Source organism: Odontesthes bonariensis, chromosome 16 (assembly GCF_027942865.1).
Source record: "Odontesthes bonariensis isolate fOdoBon6 chromosome 16, fOdoBon6.hap1, whole genome shotgun sequence".
NCBI classification, from domain to species: domain Eukaryota; kingdom Metazoa; phylum Chordata; class Actinopteri; order Atheriniformes; family Atherinopsidae; genus Odontesthes; species Odontesthes bonariensis.
Window position 1 is genome coordinate 18,795,322 of NC_134521.1, and position 16,844 is coordinate 18,812,165.

The window sequence follows — 16,844 nt, forward strand, 5'->3', positions numbered from 1 at the left end:
GAGAAGTATAAGGAAACAGGCAAAAGAGGGCGGGATGGGGTAAGAAAAAAAAAGAATGTCAGAGCTAGTGTGAGAAATGCGATAAACTGTGACTTTGAAGTCAATTCTTAATGTAATTGTTTTGAGTTTTGTAAAGGATTCAACAAATCACTGCAAAACCGAATGATTGCTTTAAGCTAGTGAATACAAAGATATGTATTTATTTATAGCGACTGATTGAATAATGAAAGCTTGAAAGCTTGTTCTTTGTTTGCAATTACAACTAATCTGTTGAATAATTCAGAAGTATAATAAAAGTAAATATTGTGCGTAATAAGAGGATGATTATGGTCATCTTAATGGCTTTGAGTCTTTATGAGTTTTTTACGTTCTAAAAGGAAATCAACAAAAATGAATAAATAAAGAAGAAATGTTTTACAAAACAAGGCTTCTCATTATTTTTTCCCTTTTTCCAACTTTGGAAGATTTAAAAAAAATAACCAACACAAGTCACAATACAGTATAATGTCCAACTTTTTTGTAGGAAAAAGTACAAGTTTGCATCACCTTCTGTAGTCCCCAAGGTGTTTTGTCATTTTTATCTAACTCATTAAGTGTGCAGTGAAGGTTTCTATTTAAATACTTTTGTATATATTCGACATATTTGACTTTTACACACACAACATAACACTGAGCTCTGGATGACACTAAATATTGAGGAAGTGAAGTCAGAGTGAAATGATAGATCTAGTGTACTTTTAAATGATTTCCTACATGACAGCCGTCTGCGATTCTTGTGTTTTCTCTCCCTTCATCATGTAGACATACAAGCCTTGCATGAAAACCCTCAGTTGTCCTGCAGAGGGTTGCAGCATGTCAGCTGTGTGAGTTACGAGCTCACCTTTTCTGCGGTGTGGCCTGTTTCTGTGAGCCGTGTGCTGGTGTCCCACACTGTGACGAATATGCTCTTTCACCCGGGTCTTTGGCCTCCCCGTCCATCCGGTGTTTGGTGGACAGATGTCCTGGAATTTACACTGATGTGAGTACTCCGCGCAGGTGTAGAACACGGTCACCCAAAGAAGCCATGCACTGGCACGCATCTTCACTCGACAAGCCGACGTTTCCTGGATGCAACGCTCCAACCTGTCACCGCAGCTCTGCTGTACCACCCATCGCCTGCTACCCCACTCTGAGCTCCCCACTGTGGTACTCCACAAACATTCAGCATGTGACCTGTTCTACGCACCACTTGTTGTTTCGAGATCGGTACACTTTGCTTTCTTCATATTCCCAAGCTCCACTCCCCCCCTGTTTTTACTCTAGCGGCGCTTGGCATCCCAGTCTCCCTCCTCCTTGGGTCCTTTTTTCTCCTGGGGAGAGAAGCTGAAGGGGGGGCAAAACAATGATCAAATACAAGTTTCAGACCTCATGCTGAGTGTAAGGGGAAGGGGACCAAGGGGTATGTCTTATCCAACAACATCTGTGCCATTCATTTTGGAAGTGATGGGAGGGGGCCAGAAAACAAGGCTCAGTGTTGGGCTGGAAGGATACAACAGGAGATTGATTTAAGGGGGACGTAACACAAAGGAGACTGTATTCCCCAAGTCAGATCAGTTTCATTAATCAGGCGTCTTCCCTGTGACTAATTAAAGGCAGCACAATAGTTTTTTTTAATAAGCAATTTATATCATAAACTGAAGGAATGCATTGGTTTTGATCACTGATGCACCTAGAAGGAGCTAATTATACCTTTGAAGTTGCAGGACAGACAAAAAGTCACTCTGAAGTATTTACTTCATCATATGTCAATCAAACCAAAGTAAAACTTTTGTATTCTGCATCAAAAAAGACAAAAAATGATTGAAAAGGTTCCTTTTACTTAGAATGCTTCGCTAAAGTGTGACAACACCCCCCACCTTCCGTCTTCACTGACTACCCAACCTCCCACCAGTCAACTAGCCAAGCGAATTTGTAGCCGCCTGTCTGCACAGTATGAGTCTCATACATCATCTTGGCTCGCCTGCAAGAAGCAAACAAAAGTACCAAGTCGGCCATGTCAGAACGCTCTGCCTTCATTAGAAATGCAGTCAGTCCGTCTGGTTTGAGAGGCCTCCCAGGGAGTAAAAAGATTTCACTCCTAATTTGCTATGCTTTATATCAACCTGTAAACAAAATCAACTGGAAAGTAGTGCAGATAAGATGCATCTTTTCCTTTTTACCTATCCTTGTGTTTGTGACCGGAGTTGGTGCAGCACCACAGCGGAGTGGCCCTTCTTTAGCTGGATTGATTTGTGGATTATTTTAAATAGGATAATGAATGGCAATTCACATTGATGCACAAAATGTGATAATATTCAGTAATATGCAGATGGAGACGAAAGATTCGAAAATGAGACAACAAAACTGACTGAGAACTATATTTATTTAATACAGTTTCATCTTTTGGCAGCTTTTGTGCATTAATGTGAAAAAGCCAGCATCCATCCTTCATTTCTTCATATTTTTGCTTCCAGGCAGCCAGACTCTCACGTAATCTTTTAAAGTGGTCTTGAGCAATTGTTTTCTAGACTTTCTGAAGGTCTTTCAAAGTATTTATTTGGTAATTGGCAGCTTTTTCACTTATTTTCAGTCCAGACGTTATTCCTTTTTCAGAGGAACACACAGATATATACTTTTTTTCTTTTTTTTTGTTATGCTACATAACACTGACATATGAATCATTCAGGTCTAAAAAAAGCAGCTAACTCATTGTTTGAACCAGTGTTGTGTCTACACATAACAGACAAATTAGCAAAGAACCAATTTTGAATTGCATCTTTAGGCACTTTGCTACTAGAAGCCTGTTTCTTTTGTTGCCACTATGAAAAATGCCAAAGTCAACACAGTTTGACAGACAGAAAATATTTTTTTTTTTTTGCAGCAACAAGGTAATTCCCAAAGAGCTGTTAGCTGAAAACTATATCTCAGCATGGTGTGCAGTGTGTCCTTAAAACATTTGAGGAAACTGGACAAGTGGAGGACAAAAGAAGAAGAGTCAGGCCTAAAAAACAACTATCTACAGCAGATAAACAGAATCTCAAAGTGACGTCCTTAAGAAAGAGGAAAGGGCAGCAATGTTAAAACCAACTGCTTCCTTTAGATTTTAGTCATATCCTGTGGGACATGCAGGTTACCAATCCCATTGTAATCCCCTGGTGCAAATTTGCTTTAATTTGAGGGTGTAACATCCAAATACTTAAAATACTAACTAATACTTAAAATGTTGAACAAACTTCTCAAATCACTCAAATATAGCTCTTTAAGTTAATATAACCCTTAAATAAATGTTCTTTTATTTAACTTTAAGCACGGCTTAAGAAATAACCTCTTTTAATGTGAATGTTCACATCAATTATATTGATTTCTAATTTATTAATTGTAATAAATGGATTGTAATTGCTATTTTGACTTTTGATCGTGAAAAAGTAAGCTTAAAAAACACATTACCTCGTGGTTCAAATATTCAGATGTGGTAATATCTTGCTTCCTCCTCTTTTCCCTTCCATGTTTAACAAGCTGCCTGAATGCAGAATGGGCGAGGAGAAGTCGCTGCTGACTGAAGCACACAACACTAAATGTGTCTGACTGGGATGATTACATTTGCCTAAATAGATTGAATTATCATTGAGTTTTAACAATCATATTCATATTTTGGGAAGAAGAGGGAAAAACCCAGCCCCTGGGACATATGCGCATCCACTGAGGCCACCCATGTTAAGCTGTTGTGACCACTATCTTTGATCAGTGTAGCTATTGCCTTTCTACGCCTGGCCAATACTCTACACTGTCACATGGAACCCCCTATAGGGCAAAGCCTCAGCCCTCAATGGGACATCATGTCCGAGCAGCAGAGGGCCATTGGTGGGCAGCGTGACCCTCATTTGGGCCTCCATCCATCTCCTAAGAGATGGAGCTTTGTGGTGATTCTTTCCTGAGAGAGAGGCAAAAGGCCAAGGCACCTCCAAGATATCAGTTTGCAGATACTGCCCCCCTACTGCGTGTTGCAATGATAGCATCCGCTAACTATAGACAAAAGGACTGAGAAAAAAAAAACATTCCTTTTGTTGCTAAGGGCAACAGAGCTTTGATTCATTTTCACATTTTATCCCTAAACCTTTTGCAACTAAGTAAAAAATACTTATCCAGCAAACTCCTGTGTCCGGAGGTTTGCCAAACACTCACTGGATGCTGAATAAACTCTTATCTTATTATCTTATAAAAGGACTTAAAATTACCTGGCTCATTTTGGGTTTACCCCAAAGAGCACTCATCAGTTTTATTTACTAAACTCTGTGAAAGGGAGGGCAAACATTGCCATCTGCTTGATTTAACTTGAACAGAATCACATTCTTTGGGGATAAGTGCACAAACTTTGCCTGAAATCTTTAATGGCTTTTCACTGTTTTGGGATCTGGGCGGGGCGGTGACAGTGTCCATATCGCAAACAGAGGGCAAGATGGCCGAGGATGTGAATGGTAAGCCAGAAGTTCTGCTTGAGTGCGTCTGAATGCAAGCTCTACCCCAAGAGGAGTGCAGCCCGTCCCCTCTCCAGTCTCAAAACCAAGCACCCTGAGCTTTCTGCTCACACCTCTTTGCCCTTGCATTGGTCTCTCTTTCACTATCACCCCCACCCCCATCTCTTTATATGTCCAGCTGGCTGGGCCACAAAGACTGTCTCCCAGCTCCAAATGATCCTCAAACCCCCACATGCTTTGTTCTGCTCATTTTCCCACTCCCTGAAGACAGAGTTTAGCTGCGAAAATTAAAATGAGGAGAGGAAAAGATTAAAAAAGTTGGAGCATGTGAGAATGAGGGTTTAAGCCAAGGGAAACTATGAGATGTGCTACACTTTTGGGACAGTCAAGACCTTGTGTTTGAAGACTGAAGACAGTGAGGAAGTGATATAGCTACGGCAGAAAATTTGCAAAGAAGGCCAATTTTTGATCAGTCAAAGATTTATTGAAGTTTAACTAAATGTCTTTGCCAGCTGAGCTTCTTCCCTGCTCTTAATGGTGCTCGTTTTGCTTGCCACCTTCTGCGGGTTCTAAGATCACGTTTTGTAGTACTTATGCGGTCAATTGGAGGTAAAAAGTCCCTCCACGTTGACTGGTTTTAGATCCCATATCCCACCCTGCTGAAATGCCTGCAGTTCCCAAGCTTGTGTGAAATCATGCAGTGGATTGTTGTGCAGAAAAACGACCACAGTATGGAGATGTGGGCCGGAACTAATAGGATTGGTTTTGATTCATTAGATTCTCTTTCATCATCCTGGTTGGAATTCCACTCCACGTCTCCTCTTGCTTCACACTTTAAAAATGGACGTGGGAGGGGGTCGCTTATAATTGAGCCTCTATACTGCAAAAGCTCATTACTCTCTGGAATCATCTGCTTATTGAAACTCCATGGAATCAGCATCGGAACCATGTGAATGCGGCGCTGTGTTCACCAAATAATCTGACAATGCAGTACAGGATATGATTCAATGGCTGGCAAATTTGAAACCAGTATGGAGAACAGCAGTTAACAACAGCAAAACACAGAAATGCCTGTAGCTTCTTAACTCAATTGTCAACTGAATACAGCTTCCTTTTCTTCAGAGAAAATGGAAAAATGATTTAAGTTCACATTTACTTTTCCTAACATCACATTTCCAGTCTTCAATTCTTGGATAATTCAGGTTTTACCATTGACGGTGTTTTCCACTTCTGTAGCGCTATGGATCATGATTAAGTCGCCCTCTCCATCTCTGTTGGATACTATTGATCTGACCTTAATTTCATTGAAACTTAAGTTGGATGCTCCGTCTGCCATTAAATCACCTTGTTAAGAAAATATGTAGTCGATGATCACTGGCGAATTAATTATTGTCTTCATGGAATGATTTAGAAGACGAGCAGGGGGACAAAAGATGACACAAAGCAACACATCAGACATGGAACATGGTTCAAAGAAAAGATAAAAGATAGAGGAAATGTGAGATGTGACAAAGACGTATTTAAGATAAGCGATAAGACATATAAGGGTTTTGTAATGTACCGATGTAAAGATTTATGCTAACTTTGGTTTCAAATTGTTCCGGTCTTGACTTTGTGATCACCCTAAGCCAAATCCACTAAAATAAGAGATGTGGCCGACTTGTTCAGGCCAAATCATTTTCAGGTCTGATCTCTCTGTGTTATCTACAGATGTCTTGCATGTGTTTTTCTCACTTTGTTTCTTAAAAAACTGAAGAAATATCTCACCTACAAATAGAAAAAAAAAGAAAATCCCATCTATAAAACCCAGCTTGTCTATGTTTATACATGAATGTATCTTATTTTCTGTGTTTTCTCAACGTTAAGCACGTTGGGTTTACATGTTATGAAATGTGTTCCATACAGTAAATAAAGTTGCCATTACAGTATTTTGTGACATTGTGAAATCTGTGGACAGATTAACTGTGGACTGCATAGTGGAAACGCGGCTAATCTGCTATCTTGTCGCCCAAGTGAGGCGCCACATAAAATCATATCCGACTGCCTGCTATTTGGCACAGGCAGCTACAACACATCCTTTGTGGCTACAGCAATGCCATCTGCAACAACATGGAAAGATGTGTGTGCAAAGATATGTAGCTCATCAAGTCTTGTTTTATAAAATAGGTTTAAGCAAGTTAAGATGGATCTAGAGCTACAACAGTGGGGACAACGACGAATATTTCACGAACATGTCATTTGATAAAAGTGACAGCCTTTCTTCTCATTTCTTTGACATTTGCGTTAAAGAGAAACTTTGAGCGAGTAGGGTTAAATATACCACAAAGCTTAATCAGTCAAGGATATTGACACCGTACAAAACACTCAGTCTTCAGCCTGGTCACAATACATGAAACGAGCATAACTTTGTTAGAGATGGAATTATGCAGAGGAAACTTCTAGTGTTCCACTCGACACAGATCATAACCCACACTGGGTCTGGTTCAGTTTTAGTGCAGCTCAGACAGTACTTTTTGAATAACTTCTAAAAGTATCGTCGTGTCTTAGATTAGATTGTACTTTATTTATCCCACAACGGGGAAATTCACTTGTCACAGCAGCAACAACAGACATGAACCAGAATTTAAAAAAAGAGAAAATTTAAAAAAAAAAGAGAAAAGGCAAGTACTACAAAGTAAAGTGACCAAATTGATGTTACTCTGTAGAAGAAGAAAAAAAGAAAACCCTGAGATGAGATGTTATGTTATGTCATATAAATAAACTTTCAGGCCATTCTTAAAGTAGCGTTTTAGATTGTTATTGGTATTAGTCAAATTGGCTACATTGAATAGAAGCATAAGAATCACCGCATTCTATGCAATGTCCTCCTCACTGAGTTGAAAACGCACACGCGTAACCTACAACGTACATTGTGATATTGAATTTATTTGCATAGAAATGTTGTGTTTTTGTTATCTATTATTTTGGAAGTACACTAACGTCTCTCACTTTGAAGTTTATTTCCTGGAGGCGCGTTTTTCATGGAGTGGATGCATGAGGACAGCCCAATGTTTCAAGCTGAAGGGAGGGAATCGCCTGTTTGATCACCTGGTTGGGGCAGCTGGAGTAGAGGGGTGAGAGCGTACAGGCATTTTGTTTAGATGTTCTTTTGATTACTCATCTAATTCATTTCGTCAAATGTATGTTGCATATATTGTTTTAAAACTCACTTGTAAATACTGTTTCACTTGTATCTAAGATCAGGGTGAGAGCTCTTCACTGATTAGGTGGCCGTAGAGAAATGGGGTGAGTGGTTTTGTGGCTGGTTTTTTGACCAACCTGTTGTTTATCGTCGTCACTCCTGCTCTGGGTGAGCGTGCTGTAAGTGTGCCTGATGATTCAAAGTAAGATGAAATCAGAGCCTTGGAAAAAATAACTTGTGGCTCTTCTCTTCAGCATCCTGGTGCGGTGACCTTTGACATTGCTGGGCTTTCATCATGTTCGAGGGTATTTTCGACAAGAGACCTCAAGAAACGTATTTATTGATTTAAAATTTTTTTTTTTTTTAAAACACAAGTAAAAATATTTTTGTGTGTTTTTACAGCTTGTTTTAAATGACATGAAACACAAAGAAACACCAACAGCAGTGTTGTTTGCTCATAGTCTTCAACCCACAAACGGTAGTCCATGAAGACGGCTCTGGCTGTCCTGCCGAGTCTGTTCAGGTGCAGTCTTTGGTCCGTCTCCACAAGGCGGACGACCTTCACACAACACACCAGCTCTGCTTACGCTATGTTGTTTACATCGGGGGTTGTCCTTCCGGTGCCACTCCTGAGCTGCCAGCTTAGTGTGTTCTTAAGACCTTGGCATGCACCGGCTCCAGGAAATGAAAGGGGAGCAACATGAAGAGCGTCACCAGGAAAACGGCACCCACCACAGCCAGAAGCACGTAGCGACCAATGAACAAAGCGTCTACTATCTGCAGAGCAAAGACACAGAATCAATGCACACTGAAGTATTTTTACTGATAAAGTGTCTTTAGTGGGGCAGTATTTCCTCTGTTAGCCACTAGATGTCATAAGAGGGCTTTCAATCGGATTCTGAGGCTGCAGACTTCCACTCTACATGCTGTATCTGTATCTATACAACAATTCACAAACGGAGCTATTAGTGTTGTCTTAAAAGTTGGGTTAGTCTCACTGACCAGTGTCATGCTTTCTGTTTCTTTGTTGTGCTGGTGTGGCTTCACTGTGCAGAGGGATGTTTACTATTTGCTGGAGGAAGACATTTTATATCTGCTCACCTAAAGTCTAACCTTAATGGAAACACTTATTAAATATAGCTACTCAGCAGTACTACTAATAACAGAATATTTCAGATAAGGCAGTGTAGCAGAAAATTAGACAGAACATGCACAGAATAGAACTTTACAACCTGGGCTACAATTGAAAGAGGGAGAGGAGATGAAGAACCATCGAACAAAGACGACTCAGAGCAAATAAGAGGGAACAAAAGAAATGAATGAGCTAAAAGACTAATCCAGTTTCTGAACATTTGCTCCCGGAAGGAAAACCCTGTGCTCTGTAAATGAAAATAAGCAAGAATAGGTTCTAAGTTCTATTCAAGAACAGGCTTGTGTCCAACTCACTGTACTGATCTCTAGATCAGTTTCAAATGAAACTTATTCTTAAAGCTGCTCGGGTGTACGCTAGTTTAGGTTTCCTGCGGCTGAGTTGGACCAACAATTGTTAAGATAAGCCCTTTCTTCAACTCTACGTGCTTCTCCTGCTCAATTTCTTCAGGTTTACGTACCTCCCCACATCTTGCACCGTTCTTCCACACCAATAAAACCCCTGAACTCCCCACACTGGGGATACCGCCGTGCTTACAGTGGTCATCCCTGTCTACACCAACAGCCTTCAATAATGACTGTTTTTCTTTTTATGATTTACCCTGCAAAAATATAATTTCCCTTAGGGGATTAATAATGTATTATTTGATTGAATTTAACTCGTGGATGTTTCAGCAACAGTATAGATAGTTGTGAAGCTGCCTGTAGGAGCCATTTTTTTTTTTTTTTTTTGTCAGCTGACTTTTCTTGCTTACCATCGCCATGGCTTCTTCCCTCACCCAGCTGGGGGACTAAAAGCCAGAGCATCGCTGCAGTGTCTATGATGCAGTATACAGTTAAAAGCACATGTGAGGTGGAAACTTAAACACCTCTGGGTCATATAGACGACCCATCAGTTTAACTATTTAAACTGAACATCTCCTTTTATTCTATTGACACCATGAGCAGCTAATGATTTAGAATAAATGTTGGGACTAATGAGTACTGTATACTATGGAAGGCTTTGAGGGCCATTCTGCACAGTGTCTTAGATAGCAAGTAGCCCCCATGGCCCGCTGCTGCTTCGCTAGAGTGTAAACTAACTGACGGATGAACTACCTGAAGCACCACCCCCGTGACATACAGCACCACCACTGATGGACACCTTTGTGTACGGTTGTACCTCGCAGGCTTCTTTTATGTCACTTTTCTTTTGACTACTGTCAGAAGTTGATAGAGGAGCAGGTATTTGGCAACAGATAGATTTAATTTGAGATATCTGGTGCGTCTAAAAAGCCCAAACTCTGTGCTGCGTTCAGCAGACCTGCTGCTATAGGCCCAGCCTCATAAAATTTGCAACACTCAAGCTGTGACTTGCAAAATGAGATCGCTGTTTTTCTTGTGCTCATTTTGTCCCCTTTTAACTAAAACACCTTACATGCAGTGTTCCCCAGTATTCCAATTGTTTCACCTATCGAGAACGTCTTCACATCCAACACAAACAGGCTATGATTTGTTCATTCTGAGACCTGAATGGTAAAGGGTGGCATTTAATGGACAGATCTGATGGAAAGTACTACATGAATATTCGTATAAATTCTAGCCTGGTTTAACAAGACATTAAATGTGTTTTATACTCTGCTGTTATAACACTGGATGAAAAATCAAGAGAAAATGCGTAAAATTGAAATAAAGCCTAAAGGCTGTGAATGAATATTTACATTTTGCTTTGTACATCCTCTTGTTATCTTACACATACAAAAATGACTGTAGATCAATTATGGAAAGAGAAATAGAAGTTCATAGCGTGGAAGAAATGCACCACATAATGAGTTTAAAACAACTTGTGATGGATGCCACTGTTTGTTGTGTTAACCGCTGAAATCAAATGCTTATTCTGGGGTTTCTTGTATTTGTTTTCTTTCTCCCAGATCCTGCTGCTCCTTATCTGGATGGATGATCAGTGTGGACACAAATTGCACAGCGCTGCAGATCACCCAAGTAAGTCCACAAAGAGATATAAAACAATTTAGGGGCTGTTCTAAGAGAAACAACAGATCTTGATGGGATGTAATTGTTTCCTGGAGTTTTTAAAAGCTGAACGATTGGCTCAATGCTCCACTGATTACACTGGGTCTGTGGTAATATATCCATCATGAGCCACCCATGAAGACGAGAATACAAACTGAGAAAACCCCCTTAAGCCAGAATGGCAGAGGAAAAGCCGCAGCCCAACTACTGTCATCAGAAAGGGACTGCTGTGGAATGACACTAGGTGTGTGTGTGTGTGTGTGTGTGTGTGTATATGCGTGGAAACCCATCGGTTTCTAGGGGAGGTGGGGATGATGTACGCCATCGCTTATGGATGCATTTAACACATCTCACTTTTTAATTTGCCAATTACGCAGCAAGCCGGAGCCCAAAGTGTGTGGGCCATGTTTTATTAATGTGACACCGGGTGGTAGCAGGTGGGGGGTGGGGTGTTGTATAAACCACCCCCACCCCAAGTCCAAGACTGGCTTAATTGCTTCTGTGATATTTTACTTTTGTTTAACAGCGAGAGGTTAAACATGTCTCTCACACCCGCATTATCTCCCCGCTCGCAGCTAAGTTTCAGGTTTTCGTGTGCGATTGCTTAAAATAAATCCAAAAATGCTGTTTCTTGCATACTTTAACGAAATGCTGGGTAGATGAAAACCCTTTAGATATGTTCTGCGATATTGTATTGCAAAATGTGACTTTCTGGATTTCTCCACGAGACATCCAAGTGAAATAAACCGATACGTACTTTAGGAATCGATTCCAGTGTTTTAAAGAGGCTACAGACATGGGGAAGATCACCCACTTTGTGTAGAGTTCTCAAATCTTCAACACACACGCCGTTCCTCATTAAAATACATAAAACGCCACAAACAAAAAAAATTTAAATAGCTTGCATTACTGTAAGGTGTTAAATAAATACACAATAATGCTCCCCGCCTCTCTCTGTCGCTGGTCTGGTATCTGCTATTGCACAAAAGCTGTAAAACATTAGATGGCCAGGACGGGGCTCTGCTATTTCTATGGGGTGGCAGGTTGCTTGGCAGATCTGGCTGGCTTATTGGCACGACCCGGCGGCAACATGGGGGAGTGTTTGTTCTGTGTTGCTGTTGGACTAAGATAAAGCAGAACAGGCCCTTGCAATAAGCACACGCACAGAAGTGCACACAGTGGCACTATTTACAGGCATACAGTGCTAGGGATAAAAGCTTACAGTCGAGCAGAATGGAGGTTTTCGTTTAGGGTCGTTTGTTTGTATGCACCAGCCTTACATTTAAAGTAATATTCAACTGAATTTAAAACAATTAACCAGAGCCTATATCCTTAAAATAATTCTGTATGCTGCTGTTACAACTCTACATCACCTAAGTTTTGCCAAAACACCTCTTGGGGAAAAATAAAGTACATCTGCTTTTCGTTTTGTGGTTTCACATATTCAAGCATAAAAGAAATAATCATCTTAAAATTCGGTAAACACGACCTCAGACGAAGAACGAAGCATGACAGAGACGGAGCAACGTGTGAAAATCCGATTCACATCTTTACCGCTACCACTACAAGTAGAAGCCAGTGGCTGATCATCAGAAAGTTTGAGCAGCTTTATAAAAACAGAAGTTATGACAGTTTGCTGGTCAGCAGCACGTTTGAAGAAAACCAAACGCAGCATATCAGCACCAATGCCTCATGCCAACTGTCAAGCACGGTGGTGGAGGGCTGATGATTTGGACGTAGCTTTTCACACACTGCTTCTGCATTTTGGCTTTTGTTAAATGAATGATGACACCATGTAATATGTCATGTGTTGTTATTAATCTCAGGTTGTATTTACCCAATTCAAAGACCTGGTGTGGATCAGATCCCTAATATGTAAAGCTTTCCTTTTCGTATGACCGAACCTGTGTGCTGAAGAGACACGTGTACTTGTCACAGTAGAGGAGAAGATGAAGCGCCGAGTGCGTTTTCAGTCTGGGCATAAACATTTGGTAGGTAATGAATCCCAAATGGCACAGCGACAAAACTGAAAACAATCTCGGCCTGCTTTCATTTTCAGACGGGCTACATTACGCTTTCCTTTAGCATGAGCCACAATAACAGCCAATAATGATAGCCATGGTCTTTATGTCTTTAACGCAGTAAATATGGTCTTTTTAAGTTTTCAAAACTTAACAAAATTATAAATGGAAACATGTCTATTGATCTCTTCGGCAGCATATGAGATGGGAACTGTTGTTGATGAACCGACAATGCAAACCTGTAGATTTGAAAAAAACTGACCCACTAATTAGGAATGGAGAGTGCAGACAAAAGTGTGTGTGAGCTCACCTCTATCTCTTTGAAAGGGGGTGGGATCTCTGGGCTGCGAGGGAAAAACACCAGCACCAAAGTGACGGTGAGAGCCAGGAGGAAAACGGGGACGACTCCTAACCTGCGAGAGACACACACACAGTCTGTGTAAATTTATACGAAATGTAAAGTGTGCCACAGGTGATCAACTCACACTCTAAACAGTGACAGCTTTTAGTGAGTTTTTAACATTTTTTCCAGCAAAGCAAAGCAAATATTGCCATGTTTGACACGAACTTTAGATCTACTGTCATTCCACAGCATTTGGTCTCGCAGTGCAATACGCAGGAAAGCACACATTTACTGGCTTTTGTCAAATAATGGTGAGATCACAGAAGCAAGGATTTACAAGGTGCTTGGCTCAAGCAACTGATCTGTACGTCGATAGACCAATACAGTTGTTTCATAGGTTCTCAGGTATATTTGCTGCTGTCTTCTATGAGAATACATTTTGTGAATTACCTCTTGATCTGGAATCTATCAGTTTTCCTGCTTTAACCCAAGTTATGTTTTATGATGGTGAAAATCTACACTAGGTGTTAAGGTAAAACTGACTCATGTTGGTACTCCCTCAGTTTCCTGCCCCTAAAACAAACTACAGTAGACGAGCAATTGATCTTGTTACCTGATAACTTATCAACATGCCGAATTATCCAAAAAGCCTTAGAAAGTCATGTTGCTATGTGATTTGGTTGAGAATCAAGCCAACATATGACACGGACTAATTCAAGTATGGGTTCGCCCTCTCGTATCTGGGGTTTTCTTGATAAATAGTTTACTTATGGAGTGTACGGAGGTGCTTATCTCACTCACTTTGCGGATCCGGATGCTCTCAGCAGCATCGACATGAACACAAGAGCCGCAATCCAAACAATAGCAATAACGAAAACGCCAGTTCCGACTTGCAAGACCGTTTCAGCCATTTTTTGTCACGCAGATTTAAGGTAGCTTACACAAATGTGGAGCGTCAAAACGCAATGTGGACCAAACACATGTTTAGAAACGATATCTGTGACATTATTAATCGCATTCAAATACAAAAACAGTCAGGCTCTCGAAGTAGCGTTAGCAACAATAGCTAGTGGTACCGAAAGTGGGTAAGTTAGCTGCTGTTGCCATAAACTAAAATGTAGCTACGCTGAGACTGACCAAAGCGTACTATATATGAAATAGTGGGTTAAGAAGTCTAATTTCCATTTAAGTAACAACAAACTCCCCATTTGAGAGACGGTACCAGTAGGTAGAATAGGCGCTTTGCTAGCGTCCTGCGCTTCCTGGTAACCACAAACTTAAGTATGATTGGACAAATGAGTCAGACGACCAGCCAATCAATTGCACCGTTACTTAAAAGGAAGATTGCGTGGAAACGGTGGGAGAGCTGGAAGCACGGCCACTCAAACAGTATGAAAATCTCCCAAATGTTTTAATACAGCAAACACAATGTTACATTTCTTACATTTGTCTGGACACGGGCACGTATAGGAATTAAAGGGAAATCAGAGAGCTGGTAAATGTGCACAGGAAAGCCACAATTGAGCACAGATGGAAAGACTGAAACAGCGGGAGAATGATCTAAATCAAAACTAGTGAGTACAGAGGCATCCTTTTTAGAACAAACAGATCTGAAAATATGATTGTGTCGGTAAAATAGCTCTAATAGCCATATGTCCAACCCTTATTTTATGTTATTCCATTGTTTTGTTTTTTTTTTGTTTTTTTTTTTGGCCCGTGATTTTTAATAGATTGTTTTCATGTGGCAGCAGATATCTTTTCTGTGCTTGGCGCATTGTAGAAACTCGGGCTCTTTCGGCATTATCCCAGCTGTCTTTATTTTTTCTTTTCTTTTTTTAAAACATGCAGTTGTTAATGCAGACCAACAGGGGGCTGGCCAGGTCCGCTTTTCAAAGGTGTGTGTTTGTTCTGGCACGCGTGCACGTGCGCGCTCCAACACGTGGTGTCTGTGTGAGTGTTTACTGGAAGAAGACATGTTGCCTTTAGGTGACACTCGTATCATCCATGCATCCGTGTTTGGAGGAATGAAAAACAGAAGGTAGAAACGTACACACTGTAAAGCCGACGTATGATGAAAAAGCTGCTTAAAGAAGCATTTTTTGTGTCATTGTTTCTTTGGGGAGCCGGACTTCGAATATAGCGAATTGAATTAGTGAGTGGTGGACACGCATGTAATGGACTGTCACCTCATGCCAAGAGAGATCCTGATTCAAACCTTAGCTGTGGCCTCTGTGTAGAGTTAACATGTTCTCCTTGTGCCTTATTTCCTGGGCTTCCAGTTTCCTGAATGAATTTGTGGGCATTCAGGCCACGTTAAAGAAGTAGATAAATGTTGTATTGATTTCTAAAGTTATTTGACCCAATGATTTATCAATTTATTAACACTGACTGAAGAAGCAGCTACAAAAGGATTGTGTTTCCTGCAACAAAACTCAAGTTTATCAACTGTAAAATGATAGAATAATTTAAACGGTTTCTGCAAGCATCAAATGACTTTAGAATCAACCATTTCTATCTGCACAGTGGCCATTTGGTCATTGCCATCTTCCACCATTTTGAGATACCCACCACCTTAAAAGGCACATTGAATGAGTACTGCTCTGAAGACAACGAAGGAGATGGTGGAGGAATCTGTGGTTGTGGATGATGTTTTGGGGGAACTTTGAGGGCACAAATTTGAGAAGTATAGATCGTACTTAAGATGTACATGTGACATGTGAATCAATGCTCTCAAACAGGCAAAAAAAATGAAGAGGTTAAGTGAATTTGGGGAAGGTGATCTCAGAAAACAAAGAATCAACTTTGGTGTGGCATTCCCTCAACAAAATCCTTTCAGAAGAGCGAAGGTCTGAGAAACTTCCAAGTTGGTTATTTTCCTCCGCAGAGCTAATTTATTATACTGAGAAACAGCTCCGTGCAAAAGTCTTGAGCCACCTCATTTCTTCATGTAGTGTGACGAAAAAGGCAATTAGGAGCAATGATTTATTGAAAAATGTGCAAAACAGAGGTGGAAATACAGTTTATATGGCAATTCTAACATGCTCGTAAGTGAATATTTTGTATGAGCTCCTTTATTCTTCAACACAGTCTGAACCCTCTTAGACCAGCTTTCTGTCATTTCTTTAAGCAGTCTTCAGGAATAGTTCTCCAGGCTTCTTGAAGGACATCCCACCCCTTATGTTCCGTTCTCCATCAAGATGATGCCACACTGCTTCAATAGTGTTGAGGTCCGGGCTCTGGGGAGGATTCATCCCTCCATCAGACCTGTTGCCACTGATTTTCAGTCCACTTCTTGTGTCATTTGGCATAGCTCAGCCTTTTCTCCCTGTTTCCCTTCCTTAAGAATGGCTTCTTGAGAGCCACCCTTCCATGGAGACCATTTCTGATGAGGCTCGGGCCAACAGCAGATGGATCAGCTGAAGGTCCAGATGCATCTCTCAGCTCCTGTGTCAGGTCTTTGCTGGATTTTTTTCCTCTTTCTTAAGGACGTCACTTTCAGATACTGTTCACCTGCTGTAGATAGTTTTATTTAGGCCTGACACTTTATATTTTTGGTCAAGTTTCCTCAATTTTTTTCAAGGACACACTGCACACCATGCTGAAATATGCCAAGTTTTCAGCTTTTTAGCTCTTTGGGAATCACCTTG

The 16,844-nt window shown here is 40.8% G+C and overlaps 1 protein-coding gene across 1 annotated transcript; it reads right to left on the minus strand.

Moving 5' to 3' along the window:
- Positions 1 to 7,269: 7,269 nt before the first annotated feature.
- On the minus strand, positions 7,270 to 14,458 carry tmem218 (transmembrane protein 218). Its single transcript, XM_075487216.1, has 3 exons — positions 13,999 to 14,458; positions 13,165 to 13,267; positions 7,270 to 8,451 (listed from the first exon to the last, which is right to left on the minus strand). Exons 1-3 carry the CDS (start codon positions 14,106 to 14,108, stop codon positions 8,317 to 8,319), a joined length of 348 nt encoding a protein of 115 aa, XP_075343331.1. The 5' UTR covers positions 14,109 to 14,458; the 3' UTR covers positions 7,270 to 8,316.
- Between the last annotated feature and the right edge of the window lie 2,386 nt (positions 14,459 to 16,844).